Genomic DNA, 18,359 nt, shown 5'->3' on the forward strand with positions numbered 1-18,359 from the left:
GTTTTGACAGGAAATATGCTAGTATTAAGCGCACTCGAGTATCCGCCTCCTCAACTACTCTATCACCATTGTTAGGAGCACGCTTGAATAATGATATTGTGTCAGAATCAGGGTCCGAAAATGTAGGAGGTGAAGTAGGTCGTGACAATGTTTCAGGTGAGACCAACGAATCTCCTTCAAAAGATAGGTATCGCGCAAAAAATAGAAAAATACGTTCTACAACTCCAGCTAGTGGAGAAAATCAAAGTGAAGATTCAAAGTCCGATGGTGAAGTAGCTAACTATGGAAACAAAAAATTCGTTCGTCCTCAATCAAGATTTTCTGCGAGAAATCCGGCACCTGCTCCCAAAAACAATATCGTTGAAGAAAGTAACTCGGAAACGTCTGCAAACCCTGATGTTGTTGCGCCAAGTTCTCGCAGATTTACAGCGAGAAGAACTTATTATAAAGATCAATCATCGTTTAGAACACGCAAATTGAATGCTCAGACTCCCGAATCAAATGATTCCGAAATCGATGCAAGTGAAAATGACAATCAATCAGAGCCACTAGAAACAACTTCAAGAAGACCACAACCCAGACGTCAGTTTAGACCATCCGCTAACAGTTTTGAGTCTGATCTTTCATCGTTAACTGCTCTAGATTTCGCTAGAAAGCGTGAAGACTCTGACGCACCTACTGGAATCAGGAATACCCAAGTTAATAGACGCTTCAGACCAACGTTTACAACTAAGGAACCAGTTGAAGATTCCGTTGATAGCGATTCCTCTATAACGCCAGTACTTAGTGAAAGACAAAGGACTTATGTTACTCGCAGTGGAAGGTTCACTACAGCACGAACCACTATTACTGATTCAGATCAAAATGCGGAGGCGTCAGAATCTTCCGTTATCCCTAGAGGCAGGAAAATCAGTTTTACCCGATTCACTCCTAGGCCATTCACTCGAGCTACTGAACCCGAAGATGACGATGATTTGATTGAATTAGATTCTGATTCGCAAGATAATGAACTTAATGCAGAAATACCTTTTGAGCCAAAAACTATTGGAACTGCCCGCCTAACTGCTCCGGTAATAAATGTTATTGATGAAAAACTAAAGAAAATTCAACCAACTTCTATACCAATCGGTTCTATCAATGTCACAAAAATTATAAATTCAAATCTCCTATTAGGTCAAACGAATAACAAAAGTGGAATTCTTATTTTACGTAGACCGTCATTAGAATCTAAGGAAAACATCAATGTAGACGATAAGGAGCGTATTCAGCTATCTGAAACAAATATTGATGAAGATAAAAAATCAAATGTTGCCAATAGTTCATTGCCAGAACGCCCAAGAAAACGTATTATTGTAAAGAAATTACGTTCAACAACAACTTCTGATAATCCGTCTACAGAAGGAACTGTTTTCGAAACGAACAAAGTGACAAAACGTGAAAATATTGTTGATTCCGTTGGTAATGAAATTGGGAAAAATGAAACAGGGAGAGTACGTGTCCGAAAAGTTTTGAGACGACGACCCGCAACTTCAACCACAAGTGCTGCAGAGACTACAACAGAAGCTATTCAAATAGATTTATCGCAGGATAAAAATGACAATACTCAAAATAACATCACCAATGCTCAACCAAATCCTTTGCCAAGAATCAGAAAAATTATTCGTAAAAAGTTGAAGCCGATTCTAACTGAAGATGGAAAACAGCGTATACTTGAAACGAAAAATGAAGAAGAAGTCACAACACTTAAGGAACGTACTATAGATGACAACAATAGCACTCAAGAGGAAACCTCTACGGTTTATGAAAATTTAATAACAACAGAAATATCAGAATCAGATGTCGAATCAGAGCTAACTACCTTGCCTTCCTCAACAACTCGTTTAAGGCCATCTTATAAACCACCAAAAAGGCTTTTAACCCCATCATCAACTACTGAAGCGCCATCCACATCTCCTAAGGTATATAGTAGAAAATATAACAATGGTCCTTACACTACTCCAATTTTACCATCGGAAAGGGAATCAAACATCATCACCGAAAGGCCTCGTGTAGAAGGACTGACACGAAGGCCTTCTTTCAGCCTTTCAAAACCATTTGGTAGACGGCCATTCACAACATCCCGCACAACAACAACTAACGAAGATGAAGAATTTGATGAAAATGAAGAAGTTGACGATGTTAATAATGTGGAGGAAAAACTTGTTTTTGTACCTGTTGATCAACTATTCACAAGAGGACCAGTCTCTAAACCAACTGACTTAGACATACCTTTATTGAACCAGGATAGCGAAGACGAAGAAAATAGTGAAAAAGGGGAAGATTATAATAATGAAGAGGAAAACGAGGATGAGCAATCAAATAAACGATCCACGACAGTAAGACCCATCAATAGATTTATTTCTCCACAACGACCATCTGTAACGAATAGGCCAGGACTCTCCAGTGTACGTCCGTCAAATAGACCTCTAGGTTTCAATCGGAAAGTTGAGACAAATCAGACAAACGATGAAGGAGGTAGGCGAGTTAATCGTCCTGTTGCCTTCCAATCAAATAGACCTACCCGTTTTGGATTGGGTGTGACACAGTCAACTGATGCATCAACTAAAGCTCCCGTTCGCAAATTTACTCCTAATCGACCAACATCTGAAGCTGCTCAAATAGAAATAGATAAGGATGTCATAAACGCGAAACATAAACAATTATTTAGCAACCCTAAACGATTCACAACAACATCGCCAGCAACCCCATCTGATGAGACAACCATTGACAATGAAGAATTTTCTACTGAATATAATTCAGAGACAACTGTTTACAATAGAGAAGTAATCGAAAGTGAAACTGATTCAAATGGAAACGTACTTATAACAGAACAGCCAATTGCTGATACAACACCTGGAGAGGAGTCCGGTATAACAGAACTAGAAGCAACACGTATTCCAGAAGTTCAGCCAACAGTCGCTATTGGACCTATGATATCTCAAACGGATGTTAGTACTATAAAAGATTCAGAAGAAAATGATACCACGTCTACAACTGAGCCACATCATATATTTGCAGTCGATAACGCAGATCATTCCACAGCAAATGGTACTATCGAAGGAAATACTATTTCTAATATTGATTCTGCCACAAATTCTCCACTGGAAATGTCAACTGAAGTATTTTATGAGAACGGATCTGTTAAAACAAGTTCACATTTAGATCGCCTATTCGCTGTAAGCCGTGTAGTGGAAGTTTCTTCTAAACAAGAAAAACATAGACTTAACAGTAAAAATGAGAGCCGATTGATTGAAGTTGGTGAGGTTAAACAAGAGAAAAAGCCGATGTTGGATAAAATTGGAGAAGTTAGTAGATTTACGTTGATAAAAATAGTTGAGGGAGATATTCCGAAATATCTCACAAACCTCAGTCGTGAATATCCAAACCCGCCTTTCAATCCCATAAGAATTGATGAAGCGAGAAATGCGAGAGCGTTTACCAGTTTTCAAGATTCAGCAAAAGAGCAACTAATTGCATCCGAAAGTGTGAACGCTGCTTATAATCATAAAAATGGATATATCGATTATGTAGAATCGTTTGTCGAGAATGAAAATCAAGAAAGTAAATTAAATGAAAAAGTGTTTGTTGTTGAGAGTACGACTGTTATAGAAAATAACACATCTACTACATCGGAAGAAAATACACCTTCAATTTCGACAGAAAGGTATTTTGTTCCGGGAGCAGTTGATGAATTATTCAATATAAAACCTGAAGAAAAGGCAACAAACAAATCTAACAACCCACTTGAATCATCAACTATAGCTTTAGAGGGTTTATTTAAATCTAACGTAACAATCACAGGAAGACAAGCTGTAGTTGATCTTGTTCCTGGTCCACAGCCATTTGTCGTATATGCCGCGCCTCAGTCGTCTACTGAAGCAATCGTAAGTGTGACAACGAATTCCTCTGAATCTGATCAAAATACGAATGATACTTCGAGAAATACTAATGGAAGATCTATAACGAATATCGTTCAGATTCAAGTCCTGCAACCTGATGACACAAAAAACATGAAAGAGAAAGAATTTCAGGGTGTTCCGGCTGCCATCGATTCTATAATTGAAAAACCAATTTTAGTTGATTCGCCAATCACGATAAAAATAATTAACCAAACCCAAACCGAACAAGAAAAGAAATCTGAGATATTACCAATTGTTCGATCTACTACTAGCTCAGTTTCAATAGCAGATATCACCGTGAGTAGTATGACACCTCAATCTACAACAATGTCAGATGTGACACCAAAAATAGCCCAAATATCAACCGAGACAACTCAATCACTGACTACTAATGGAACGGTTTCAACAACAGAAATAAGTCCCCCATCGAATTCATCAATTGATACCACCACAGCCTCACCCACGGATACAAAAATATCACAAATAGAGGTCCAACCCGCCGCGGATACAAATAGCACCCTGTCAAATTTCCCTATAAAACGACCAAAACTACCGTACGTTAGACGTTATCAAAGTAACCAACCAAAATCCAGTAATATCACTAGAATATCTGCGTCTCCCGTCAGTCAAAGTGCTCCGAAACGTTCTTACAAAAGTTCTTTAGAAAGCAAAAACGTCCCGTTCACCACGCCTAAGTATAACAGAACCAATAGTTACACGTCGGGAAAATCGAGATTCAGCGCCATCAGAACTCAGAATACTCCCGTTGACATCAGGAAACAAAAGAATGAACCCAATAAATTTAAGCCTGGTGCAACAACTACGGAGCAACCGAAAGTAACTTCGTCGAGCGGCGATTTGACCAGAAGGGTGTCTATAAAGCCTTTCAGACCCGCTGTACTCCGCTCATCGCTGTTTGCGAGAAGAACGACAACAGAGCCTACTACCACACAGGTCAGTGAAGAGTAATTCCCTCCATGGACTGACCGGGTAGAAATGAAGAGTAACAATTTTTACCCCCTTTGACGACTAAACTCCTCACCATCGGCCAGTAACTTATGACTGACGGCCGATACGCAAGGCTTTCCGGAAAATTGGGAAACCCGTCTAACCAGTCTCACAAACAATGCATGGCTATCCAATCCAACCAACCAATCCTGGGTGTGGCTGATGAGGTGAGAGGAGCAGACATTCCGGAAATGTCAATATCCCAAAGCTAATTGTTATAAACATTGATAATAGCACTCTTCGGTGTGTCATATTATATATTGCATAAGTTATGAAAAATAATACAAAATAATTGTAAATAATGAATCCGTTAAGATAATTAGAAGGTCGAGTTTTAAGAAGACAATCATTGTACCAATTTGAGATTTATCTTTCAATAGCAGTAATAATTCACGCGTTTGTTTCCCTTGTATCATCATGACACGATTTAGTTAAGCATGCAAATCCTCTATTGAGTTTTCCATATTTCACTTTCACGACACGATTGTATATAGGTAGCATGTATAAACAGGACACAATTATTATATTAATTTAGGTATTAAAACCTAGTGGTTTATCTGGCATGATATTGGGTAATAAATTATCTTTATTTTGTTTATAATAATTGAACAAAAAGTTGGTAACCGATGCATTTACATATATTTTCAACATTTAAAAAATTGTGTAAAAAAAACACTGTCATATTTTTTTATACTATTGTATAAATGGTTCGGTTATCATCTTTATTAAATTGAATATTTAACATAATATTTAGTTCAATGTTCAAATAATTTTCAGGTTACTTTTAAGGCATTTAAATAATTAGTAATTAAGTGTTTTCGTCATTATTTTAAGCATTAATATAAGTAACTCTAACACAAATGTACCCCGTTAATCAATATGTACCTTTATAATATTATGTTTAATGTCAAACAATAAATTGTTTTAATTTAATCATGGAGGGACTTTTAAACAATATCTCAACAATTTTGTGCTCAAAATTTACCGGTATCTGTGAGTTGTTTGTTTGTTGGCGTTGAAATTGCTTCAAGAAAATCCAAGAAGTTCCGATGGCACAACACAGTGGTAAGTGATATTGAATTTTAATACGATTTCATCATTTAAAAACGCGGAACGTTTAAACGCCTTGCGAGAGTTTGGTTATTCAACAGATGTGTTAGAATGATTGCATATGCTTTAGGCGCATATTTTACATGCAAGAGGCAGACGTCCCCAACCTTTTTGGGACCATTTTCTTTTGATCATGTAGCATTTATCAGTTACTCACTATACATAAATACATATGTATATATATATATATATATATATATATATATATATATATATATATATATATATATATATATATATATATATATATATATATATATATATATATATATATATATATATATATATATATATATATGTGTATATATATATGTGTATATATATATATATATATATATATATATATATATATATATATATATATATATATATATATATATATATATATATAATATATATATATATATATATATATATATTTACATTCATCATTATACGTACATATATATAGAGTATACATATATGTCTTTTGGAAAAATATATTTATATTCAATAAATGTGTCGGGTTGTGGACCCGCGGTTAGTGTCGCGGACTCTTGAGTCGGAGTTTCTGGGTTCTTACCCACTCTGCCACAATTTGATATCTTTTTAAAATAATGAGCCGCCTAGGCTCACATCAATAGTATCAAATTGAAATATTTTTATAAATTATATTAATAAAAAACACTTATATTTCTTTTAAATAAAAAAAATTATGCAGGTAAAATAAATAAATCTTATCGCGTAACAGTATGAACGTTTTTATTTCGTTTTACAAAAAACCTTACACATTACAAAAAAATGCAAATTGTAAATCAGAAATCACAGCGAATAACTTCATGAAAAAAATCACGTTCATTTGACAGACAAAAAGTCAAATTTCGTCGATGTCGATAAGTGCAATCCGGATTTGCAATTTTTTGCTGCGTTTGCTGCTGCGCAAGTGGCGAGTACGTTTGGTGACGTCAGATCGCAGTCTCCACGTGCGTCTCTCGGGTCCGCGGTTACGTAATACTGTTTGACTTTCTCCTCGCTCTTGCCCCGAGGCGGTCCTTTCCAATGCTGAAGATGATCTCCAAACACTCGAAACCTCTTCGGCTCATCTCGCATCATGCATCCAATAACAATCAGCTATTGTCTATTAATTTCACCAAATTGAAAGTACTTACGCAAGGTTCGATCGTCAAAATGTTAAACCAAGTAGCGATCCTTAAGATAATTTTCAAGTGTAAATTTCAAAATCGTTTACGATGAATTATTCAGTAATTTATATTTTAAAAAAATAGTTGATTTCCCGTAGTAGTAGTAGAAAAACAGTAAAGAATCTTTTACCGTTTTTCTTGTCTTCTTTCCTTATTAATTTCTTTTCTACGTATATAACGATAGTCAATTTAACATCGTTACGTATTACTCAGTTGTTTAAAACAAATAAACATATGTTTGCATATCCGGAAAAATATGAAATTTTGGAGCGATCCTTGAAATATTTGTGAATTGCTCTAAAGTGCGCTTTTTTTAGTTTAAAAAATAATGCTTTTAGCTATGTGGAATATTTATCAAACTAACTAATCGTCGCAACGCTTCTTTCTAGTGGCAGTCAGAGAGAATTAAATGACACACCACTCTATCTTTGCAAACATTTTTCAATTCTTTCACATAGATGCATCTCCTCATATATATCCGCCATTTTTTTATAATTTTTTTATTAACATAAATAGAATACATTCATTCAAATATTTTTTTAAAACACATTTTAAAAAAAATGCAAAGACTAACCAAGCCACCCAGAGTTTTTTTTGCATACATTTTTTTATTGTTTTTAACCTAATATATACACAAAAAAGAGAAAAAAATACTCCAACCTTTATCCAATTTCAAGTATTTATGAGTTTTTCTTGATCTTCCCTGTGCTTTTATTTTCAATAACATTCGTCTTGTGCGTTTGTTTTATCGTTCTTTCCTCACTCATTCAATCCACATGTCCAAATTATTCTTTCATTCTATCCTCATTTTACCATTCGAACATCAAATATATAATATTAACAATTAATTATGTTATATACTCGTTTTATTGTTCATTAAATGTGAATCGGCTTTCTTCTTCAGAGGTGTCTATTCCTTTTCATTTTGTGCAAAGTTTGACACAGATTTTAAGAATTTGTTGCATTTGTAAACAATTATATAATACAGCTTGTCCTCCGGTATATTCAACATATTCGTGAAAAAATTATTTTCTTCTTTAAAATTCTAATTTTATTTCACCATTTACCAATATGAACATTAATCAACACGTAAAAAAATCAGTATTTGATTTGTTAAAAAAAGCCTTCGTATTCAAGCATAAAAAATAATTTAAAAGAATCACAAAACAATTTTTATTGAATGTCTTTGAAATACATATTGAAAATCGTGAATATTTCGTCATTATAAACTAGGTAAAAATAAAAGTATTTCCTTATTTTGTATTTTATTAACGTTTGTTGCATGTTCTTTGTAAAAATGAATACTTCCTCATGGATGAATAAGTTTAAAATTAAATACTTAAAAATTATTGTAAAGTCATTCAATAATGATTTCGCTCCAAAATCCTTGAATCACCAATCCGGATAACACAAATATTTACGTTTTTACTTCATTAATATTCTTATTCAAAGAACATTTCCTTAAATAAACATTCAATATGCACTTTCATAAAACAGGTATATTTTCTTAACTTTACGCAGTAAAAATAGACAGTGTAATGTATTTGTTTTTTTTTTTTATTTTTTATTATTTAAATATGTAATTATATAAGTTTGAAACTGAAAAACTCAAACTTTTTGCATTTTTTTTTTAAACTACGATTAAAATCGATTTTCATCATTGAACTAAACTGAACTAAAATAAAAAAAACTAATCCAAGAAATGGTTCCATTATTGAAAACTTTATTTTTATTTCATTATTCCATCTATAAATATGAATTTACCTTATACTTGTAAAAGGGAATCTTCATTTATAACATGAATGAGTTGCATTTTTAACTCAAAATAGACCTTTATAAAGGCTTTTTCTCACTGTCGATATAACAGTCACTTATAACAGTCAATATATATCTATGTATTGTCATGATAAGAACTATACTTTGTTCAAATATATGTATGCCAATTTTAACCTTCTAACTATTTACTTTTCTATATCCTTTGGAAACTAACATTCTTTTATATTGAAGAGTGTCTGAAATATCCTTTAAATAAAAATGTTCATATGAGATTGATAAATTTTCTATAAAAATAAATAAATCAATGTTGCTTTTGAATGACAAAATATGTTAAGTTTGATATTATTAGACATATTCACTTATCCTGTTAAAATTTGACCTTGCGTCGAAAATCCACATAAAAAATAAATTAGGCCGATACTCATCCCCAGTATCCTAACATCATCCAGTGAAAATCGTAATTTAGTCTGTATAACATGTGCTCATAAACAATATAAATACTTAGCAAAATTTTCAACGACAATAAGTAGATATTTGGAAAAACTCCATATTTTTTTACATTCTCTATGCTTTCGTTAAAGACATGTCACGTTGAGAGTTCGTTTATGTTGTGCAAATTACTCATATTACTATTTTCGATCACCCATACAGTCGTTTATTTGAAGTACTCGTTGCAAGTGATTTGCTTAGGTATATTTCTCAATTATATTCGCCACATGTCTCTCTCTCAGGAATGCTATAGCACATTAATGTAACGCCCTTGGAATGTGGTTTCGGCCATAATACTGATATACACACTAACTCGTATTCTCAGCATGTAGATATTTTATGCATTAATCAATGTTAGCAAATAAACATTATTGTCATTTGCTTATTTAGTACCTACTTGGCTTTGGATATAAACCGCTCACGGACTCTTTCCATTACTCCGTTTATGTTGACTGTTGAATATAAACTAATACGGATAAACAAACATATTGAAGGTGAAAAAATGTCCTTTGCATGAATTTAAATAAAAATTTAAATTTACAAAATGACGATTTTTCAAGCTTTGAGCTTCGTGTGGTCATGATGGTTTTGTGAAATTAATATTATCTCTCATGGCAATCGAAATGGTTTAACATCTACATGGCAATACATTTCTTCGGAGTCTGAAAATGTAACCATATTAACTCCTTTAAAGATATATGTAATTATCTTATTTATGAATTCGGCTGCCACTTTGTGGTAATATTTATTCATTTTTATTAAAAAATTACTTTTTAAATTCCACTACTTCGTAGAGTCTATCTTAAAACTTATTAATACGAATAGTAATACAATTTAACATTTTAAAACAATAGAAATTCAAAAAAATTGATCCATAATTAACAACATGACAATGACTAAAGCCTCTCTTCTATTTTCTATGTTTCCACTGAAAAAAAAAACAGCTTATACCCTCCCTTCATCTTTCAACGTCCCAAGCGCATATCTCTAAAATTTAAATTAAACTTCACCTACGGTTTTTGATAATGATGCTGTATGTACAAAACGTGTGTCACAATAGATTTTTAGTGGTATTTACCAAATAAAATAAAAAATAAAAATGGGCATCATCATCGCTTACACATTTGGGGTAATGTCATTTTATTTACCTTTGTAAAATTAATTACCGTTCCTTTTAAGTAAACAGTTATTTAGATTTTGTTACAATTTTTTTGTATTTTTTATGTTATAATTGGTTTTTGTTTTAAATTGGCATTTCTATGTTTTTTTTTTAATGTGAGTAATCATTTCAAGTCGAATAACGTCTTACGAGGTGATTATTGTCTCTTTAAACGTATTTTAACTGTAGAAACAGCCTTGACCGTACTTTTATCATTAAAATTCTTGGCATTGCTTCTCATAATCACAGTTAGCTCATTGCACGTTCCTTATATATATTTTTTGAAGATAAATTTTCATGACTCATGACTAAAGGAACAGAATTTACATTATTGCACCTTTAAAGTATTTGAAAAAAAAACACAATAGTAGAAAAAACAGAATAGTCTGTATAAGAATAGTTTGACGCCGTATATGATACTTAGAATGCATGGAAAATATTTCAACGAATGGTTGAACGAAACCTTTAAAATAATTGGACACGCATTGCAATGGTTCCACGGCATAAACAATTATACAATCTCTTTGTTTTTTTAAAAATCTATAATTGGTTAGTATAAGTGTTTATTATTATTACTATTGAATTCGTCATATTGATCACATTACAAATCAAACAAAACAATAATGCAGTACAATACGTCAAAAATTGATCGCATATTTTGTAATTAATTTTGAAACATGCTATCAACTCGGTATTTTAATGTTTGAGAAAAAATATTGTTTCAAATCTATTAACGGTTATTATTTTTGGCTTAAAAAGCTTAATGATTGACTTTTAATGATAATTTTAATAAGGTACGATAAAAAGAGATATGAACTTAACAAGTGGCAGGAGCAATATAAGGGTGATATGGCCAACTATAAAAGGAAAAGAGAAAACGAAAAAGTTTAGTTTTTTTAATGGTATTTCAAGATAGCAACTCTTAGAGAAAATTAAATTGATGCATAATACTCGTACATTTCTTATCATATTTTTGCTCTACATTTTTAATTATTACCTCCATAAAACCATGATCATTATTATTCACGCACCATAATTAATTCGTAATTCCGGAAGCTCATAAAAATAACAGAAACTTTAGTGACCAATTGAACACTTTGACATTTATTAGGCATATGTTAATGAAGTATCTAGTAAACCTTAAATACATTTCGTTCATAACCTGTTTGCCTTGTGACACAAGAGACAAGCTGACACACGAGAAAATTAAATATTTTAATTGTCTCAAAGAATTTGCATAATTGCTTTTATGGAGTTACACCTGCGTCAATTTATGACAATATTGAGAAAGCGTACTCAATTAATTTGTGAATGATGATTATGAATCATAATTGGAAATAAATATCGATGAATATATTGCTAGTTACTTTATAGAATTCAACCCCATTTTGACTTTATTGAGGTTTATTTATTTATTGTTTTACAATCCAGTTCAACAAATTCAAATTAAAAACAAAACATTTGTAATCAATAAATATAAAATCCTGTATCTGAACAGTATTTTTTATTATCATTTCCTAATGAACATGTAACTGCAATCATGTTAAGAATAATAGATATATTTAAATTCTTTAATTTTGTATGTATATTGGATAAAAATTATCATATCTTTATATTAAGAAATCCAAATGTATGTGCGGTTGTTTAAAAGCTATCAGTTTTTAAAAATATATACAATCGGTAAGTCTGAGTTTTTTTTTAAATCGAAATAAAACAATATTTCATTTTATTAAATGTTATTACCGAAATAAAATTTTACTTGTACTTTGTTTTAAACTAGCCGTAATCGGAGAACATTCTTTCAAAGTATTAAATAAAATAAATGATATTCTCTCAATTTTAATATTTATATTTGTGATTCTTGTATACCTACATATTGCATCAGGATACCGTAATAAAACAGTCATCTCTCAATCTAATGTAATACTCAAACAATACAATGTGTATAATTTACTATAACAAGTATGATTCACAAAACTGACCTATAAAATATAAAACAGTATCACTCAAACAGTAATCATATTTTTTAAATAAATAAATTGTTATATTTAAAAATTTCAATTAGACTTGAAAAACAATTTATGTGTAAATTATAGCATTTAATCTTTACATTTATTCTGTAATTTATACTTATACCCAAAATATTTATTGTTTTTATTTTTCACTTCGAGATAAATCTTTTGATACAATCGTCCCATTTGACCACGGCCTTCCCTACTTTATTATTCTACTGAAAATACTTTTTCAGTAGAACGTTTCATGTTACTACATGTTTTTTAAAATATTAAATTACAACACCAAAAAATGGATATAAGGGTGCAGAAAGTGAGCCGACAACTATTTTTTTTACAGTATTGAGTACCTAACATATAATACATATTGAAATTTTTACATGCGTATTATTAAGTTTGTTTTAGTTATACTCTATTTTTTTAAATAAAAGGACAAGTAGCAATCAACGTATTATTTGCATAAAAAATATTCATTGAACCTTTAAATTTTTTTATATAAACACATTAAAAACATTACGATTATCCCTCAAAACGGTTCTTACTTAGTATGTTTTCTAGGCTATCAAAAATGTTACTTAAAAAAAGAACGGTTGAAAAATTAAAACGTTTTTGAAAATCAATTTTAACGTTTAATCCATTAAGTGTTATGGTTTATCGTTAGCTTGTTTTATAACAATATATTGTAATTTATCACTTACTTAAATCACGATTCGCAGTGAAGATGGACGTAAGCGGTAATTAAATTCCCATCTTCAATCTCAAGTTACAATATTACATCGAAAGGAGGATCAGAGATGGTGTTTTGCAATATAAATAACTTGCATGTATAATATTAATAAAGGTGTGTAGATACGAGTAGTAGATACTTATTCAGTTATACAATAAAGTCCATTCTAAGATGTTCTAATTCGTGAGAAATAAATACAGGCCCATCTCGTAGGCGTAATATAATGGTAGAATAAATAACAATTATTATCTTGTATTAAAAAAAATATTAGTGTTATTTCTGCAATTATTTTCTTACTAATAAAAGTAAAAGTTCATCCTTTATAAAATAATGAATCACTGATATGACGTCATTCTGATCATATTGTCGGTTTACTAGTTAATTTTTATTCATTATAGATGACGATGAGAAAGACGATGAATGTTTGAGCATCCCAGGGCTAGTAATTTAGCATTCGGCTGGCTTAAGTGAATACTTTGTACATTTGGGTACCATTCACCATTTTTGAAAGATACGTGTACATGTATGCCCTTTTTTTGGAACCATTTTATTTTTTATTTAATTTTATATTTATTTTCAATGCTTCACATTATAAATAAACGAAAAAAAGAGAGAAATAAATATAAAATATTCATCTAATTTCAGACCCGTACCAAATGATGTTTATCAATGATAAATCAAAATATAAATATGATTATGAAATTCCTGTAAAAGCACATTTAAAAATTCTTTTCAAAGTAAAATTGTTATTTTTGTTTAAACTTTTATTTTTGCATAAGAACTATCTGCCCTATAGTTACAAACGGCTGTATTAGGCTTAAACTTTTTGAATTGTTGGAATATATTGTTTTTAAACAATAACCCCGCCAATGCAAATATATTCTATACAAGATGTTTAAATAAATAAATAAACTTATCACAATATTTTTTTTTTGGTTTAAAAAAGTATTGAAAACTTTTTGTTGATTAATTTCAGAAGAAATTTGACTTTTTTCTGTGTTGAAACCATTTACATAGTTATGATTCTGGACGCTTAAATATTGCATAAACATATCGAAATGATCTAGTCATCTATCAGTTCTTCGTAGTTTATAGTAATTTACAATAACAAGTTCGTGATTCATCAAACTGACCTATAAAAAAGTAAACAGTCACTCATTTATGGTTAAGTAATATCAAAATTTAATATCTAAGGTTAAAACGAAGATTCAGAAAGAAACAAACGATACATATTTAATATTTTCCCACTTTTTCTCTTTGAATGATTTCTTAACAGAAGAATCGAATTCTTTCTAGCGTTCTTGTTCTTTTCATAAATTGGGGATACCATTTTAATTTATCTAATGCGGGGATGCAATTTTCATAAAACCCAGGTAACATTAAACGTAATTGATCATTTTTTAAAACACGGGTTTTATGTTGAAAAAATAAATATATAGCTTAAAAACAAAAAAAATATTGAAAGGTGAGGAGTTAAAAAAATTATAAATATATTTTTCAATATTTATACTTTTTGTTGTTGTTGTGGGAAATGGTATTGCTAGAAAATCATAAAAAATGTAATATTGATATTAGTTTAACGGTAATTACCGGCATAAAAAAAGTATACTTTCGGGTTTATTTTACATAATGGTGGGGACTGACCGAAACATTTCGTCGCAATGTAACATTCGCGGCGAGCATTCGAACATCGGATGGAGTACTCGGAACGGGCTCGGCTCGCTATACGAATGCTCGCATCGTAACGTGTTACGTTACGACGAAACGACTCCTGTCAGTCCCCACCATAAGACAGCAGATTTAAAAAATGCTTTAACTAAATTTGATATTCCTAGCATCACTTCAGATTCGTGGACGTCATCTCTTAGATCTCGAATTCAAGATATTTATGATATCTATGTTAGAACATCACGCACGTAATATTTTTATGAACATCATATTAATTCCGCTCACGTTTCCTCGGAGGTGGTTCGGGGCACGCGAAGATGACATTCTAAGTATGGCAATGAACTTGCCGAAATATCTGACATTATACTTCCAATGTTTACTTGGAATACCCACTATGTACCTGTTTATAAAACGTGCATTACAATGAGTACTTACGCTTTATAGTACATACACGTATACATGTAAATGTATGTTTATACATATATGTTTATTTATATTTATTTATATATATATATATATATATATATATATATATATATATATATATATATATATATATATATATATATATATATATATATATATATATATATATATATATATATATATATATATATATATATATATATATATATATATATATATATATATATATATATATATATATATATATATATATATATATATATCGCTCACTCCTTTCAAGAACGTCATAAATCAAAATACTTGATTTTTCAGGAGAACGTTTTTAAAGTTAAAAAATATAATACAATGTATTAAAAATAAATATCAAGCCACTAACTGAACTTTTTACTGTGCAACAGAACTTTTTAGTTAAAACCTGAAGGTTTTTTCTCCATTTAAAAATATTTAGTATATTTAAAAAAATTATTATACAATTCCTTTTCTTCAAAATGCAAAAACAATACTTTCTGCCCTGTAGCTGGTAAATATTAAGTTTAAAATATGCCGCTTTTGCTGGGATATAGGACATTTTCTGGACATTCCGAAAACATGCACAACTGAAAATTTACGATTTTTGATTTATGACGTTCTTGAAAGGAGTGAGCGATATATACTGAAGTACGTTAAATAGAGGTCCGTTATATCGAGGTTTTACTGTGCATACAAACAAATTACCAAAAATTAATTCATTCTTCATTAGAATGTATCTTTATATAAATAATAATACTCAAATGGTAAGGATCGGGTAATGCATATTATTATAAACGATGATTCATCAGCTCCACCGGTTAGGTCATATCTTTTTATACCCACAGCTGCATTCTTGTAATACCGATCCTCTTAACGAATACAAAGTAAAGTTATCCTTTTTTGATAACTAATCTCGAATGTCACCTTCAAATACCGGCTTTAGTTACCTAATAAGGCTCTGATGATGCACGTGGGACATCAAGGACCACCGCTTTTTATGTATTAAGATATTAATGAGCTAGACACCGAATGTTCATTTGTGTAACTACCTACGATTGTTATTAATATATGTGTCTATGAATATGAACCTACTGAATTTTGCAACGGATATTGCAAAGAAATAATTGGACTCTACTTATTGAGTGTGTTATTGAGACATACATTGTATTCATGTACTGGATATTCTTGTCAAAATTAATGAATTCGTAGGTTGTTTTGCGCTAATTAACATGTCAATTTCATAACATGACTTTAACTTTTCTTAATAATCATCATAATAGAGTATCAAAATTATGTGAAGAAGAAAGTCTTACCTTTAAAAAAATACATTTATAACGTACATTATCTCGTACAATATTCTTAAGCAAATTAATTTATTTAAATGTAGCCAAAATCCTTAATACAAAAAGGTTTTTTTTTTATATTAATTTTATTAAATTTTTTAAATGTATGTACTACTACTAAATACTATAATCACGCCATTTCTCTGCAGTAATAGGTAGAGAGGATGAAATTCCATCCTTATCTACCCTGACACACACTTCTAGCTTCCTCTACTTCTAGTTATATGTATATGCCCTCCGTTTACGTACACATTCGAGACGACCAGTTTTTCAAAACTTACTACTACAACTTCTACTACTACCATCAAGTAGTTTTTTTGTAGGGGTAGGCAGAGAGGATGGAACTCCACACTCATCTGTCCTAACACACACTTCTAGCTCGCTCTAGGTTCTGATTGATTTGGTCGTACTTAGTCTTTCTTAGTCATCTTCGTTTTGTTCTCCCATTCATATTTGCCATATGTACTGGTACTCTTATCATTCTCTCATCATCCATTCGTTCTATATGTCCAAACTTTTTTCCAAAAGATCTTTTCTTATTTTTTTCAATCATCCGTTACTCAGCCTTATATTATTTTCTAATATCGTCATTTTGAATTTTGCCATACAGTTAAGAGATCGCATTTCAAAGACACTCACTTTGCATTCATCCTTCTTTTGCCAATTCCACGTTTCGCTTCCGTACATCAGAGTTTGACAGAAGCACTCCATTGTGAACTGGTATTTTGGTAAAAAAAATGCTATTCTGATTTTATTGCAGACGTTATTATTCCAATTTTATAAAAAATACGATTTAATTATTTTAGAAACCATTTTTTGTATATTGCTGAATGCTTCTTTAAACTATGTGAAAGGATGTTTTTTGTCGCGAACGGCGAACAATAGTTCGATTTCATACCAATTTCGTCTGCTTTACTACAAATTTGGTGTACCAGTATTATAATATACCTTAATTATGTGTATTTCCCAACTCTATTCGGTCTGGTTGACGATTTATGAATGATCCGACAAATTAGTTGTAATGACCAATACGATATTTGTGACGCGTTTTTTACTGATGCCATTTTATCTACTAATTACCTTAGTACCTACATAGACAATGAATACAAATAAACCTACAATATTACCATGAAATGTCGATATCACTAAGGTAGTAAAAGCACGTAGTTAATGTTTTATTTATTTATTTGGATACTAGCTGTACACTGCCACACGTTCCTGTGGCTGAGCGTATTTAAATAAAAATTAAAAATTACAAAAAACACACATTTCTAATATATTTAATTTTATAATGCTTGCTAGGCAGTGCATGTCGGTTATAAAATAATTTTTTTCATTGCAATATTTATTCAATATTACCCTGAACTCGTACCTCGTAAGCGGAGGGCTGGTCACCTTTCTTTCAAAGATCAAGATAAAACTGCGTTTATATTATGCAGTGCCCTATGCACCATTGAGTTTGGTTTGAAGAAGCAATGCAAATATTAAAAATGTATGAAACATTAATGAAATC

The 18,359-nt window shown here is 31.0% G+C and overlaps 2 protein-coding genes across 3 annotated transcripts in view; both read left to right on the plus strand.

Moving 5' to 3' along the window:
- Cht6 (Chitinase 6) overlaps window positions 1-18,359 on the plus strand; it is a 172,882-nt gene that overhangs the window by 116,641 nt on the left and 37,882 nt on the right. The window lies entirely within an intron of this gene.
- Window positions 3-5,879, plus strand: LOC148307993 (uncharacterized; the record flags this gene model as incomplete). Its single annotated transcript, XM_088262488.1, has 1 exon — window positions 3-5,879. A coding segment is annotated over one exon (4,905 nt), but the record flags the coding sequence as incomplete, so codon positions are not given.

The sequence above is a fragment of the Brachycentrus maculatus genome, unplaced genomic scaffold, assembly GCF_059751285.1.
Source record: "Brachycentrus maculatus isolate JH-2025_06_01 unplaced genomic scaffold, ASM5975128v1 h1tg000180l, whole genome shotgun sequence".
Taxonomy (NCBI): domain Eukaryota; kingdom Metazoa; phylum Arthropoda; class Insecta; order Trichoptera; family Brachycentridae; genus Brachycentrus; species Brachycentrus maculatus.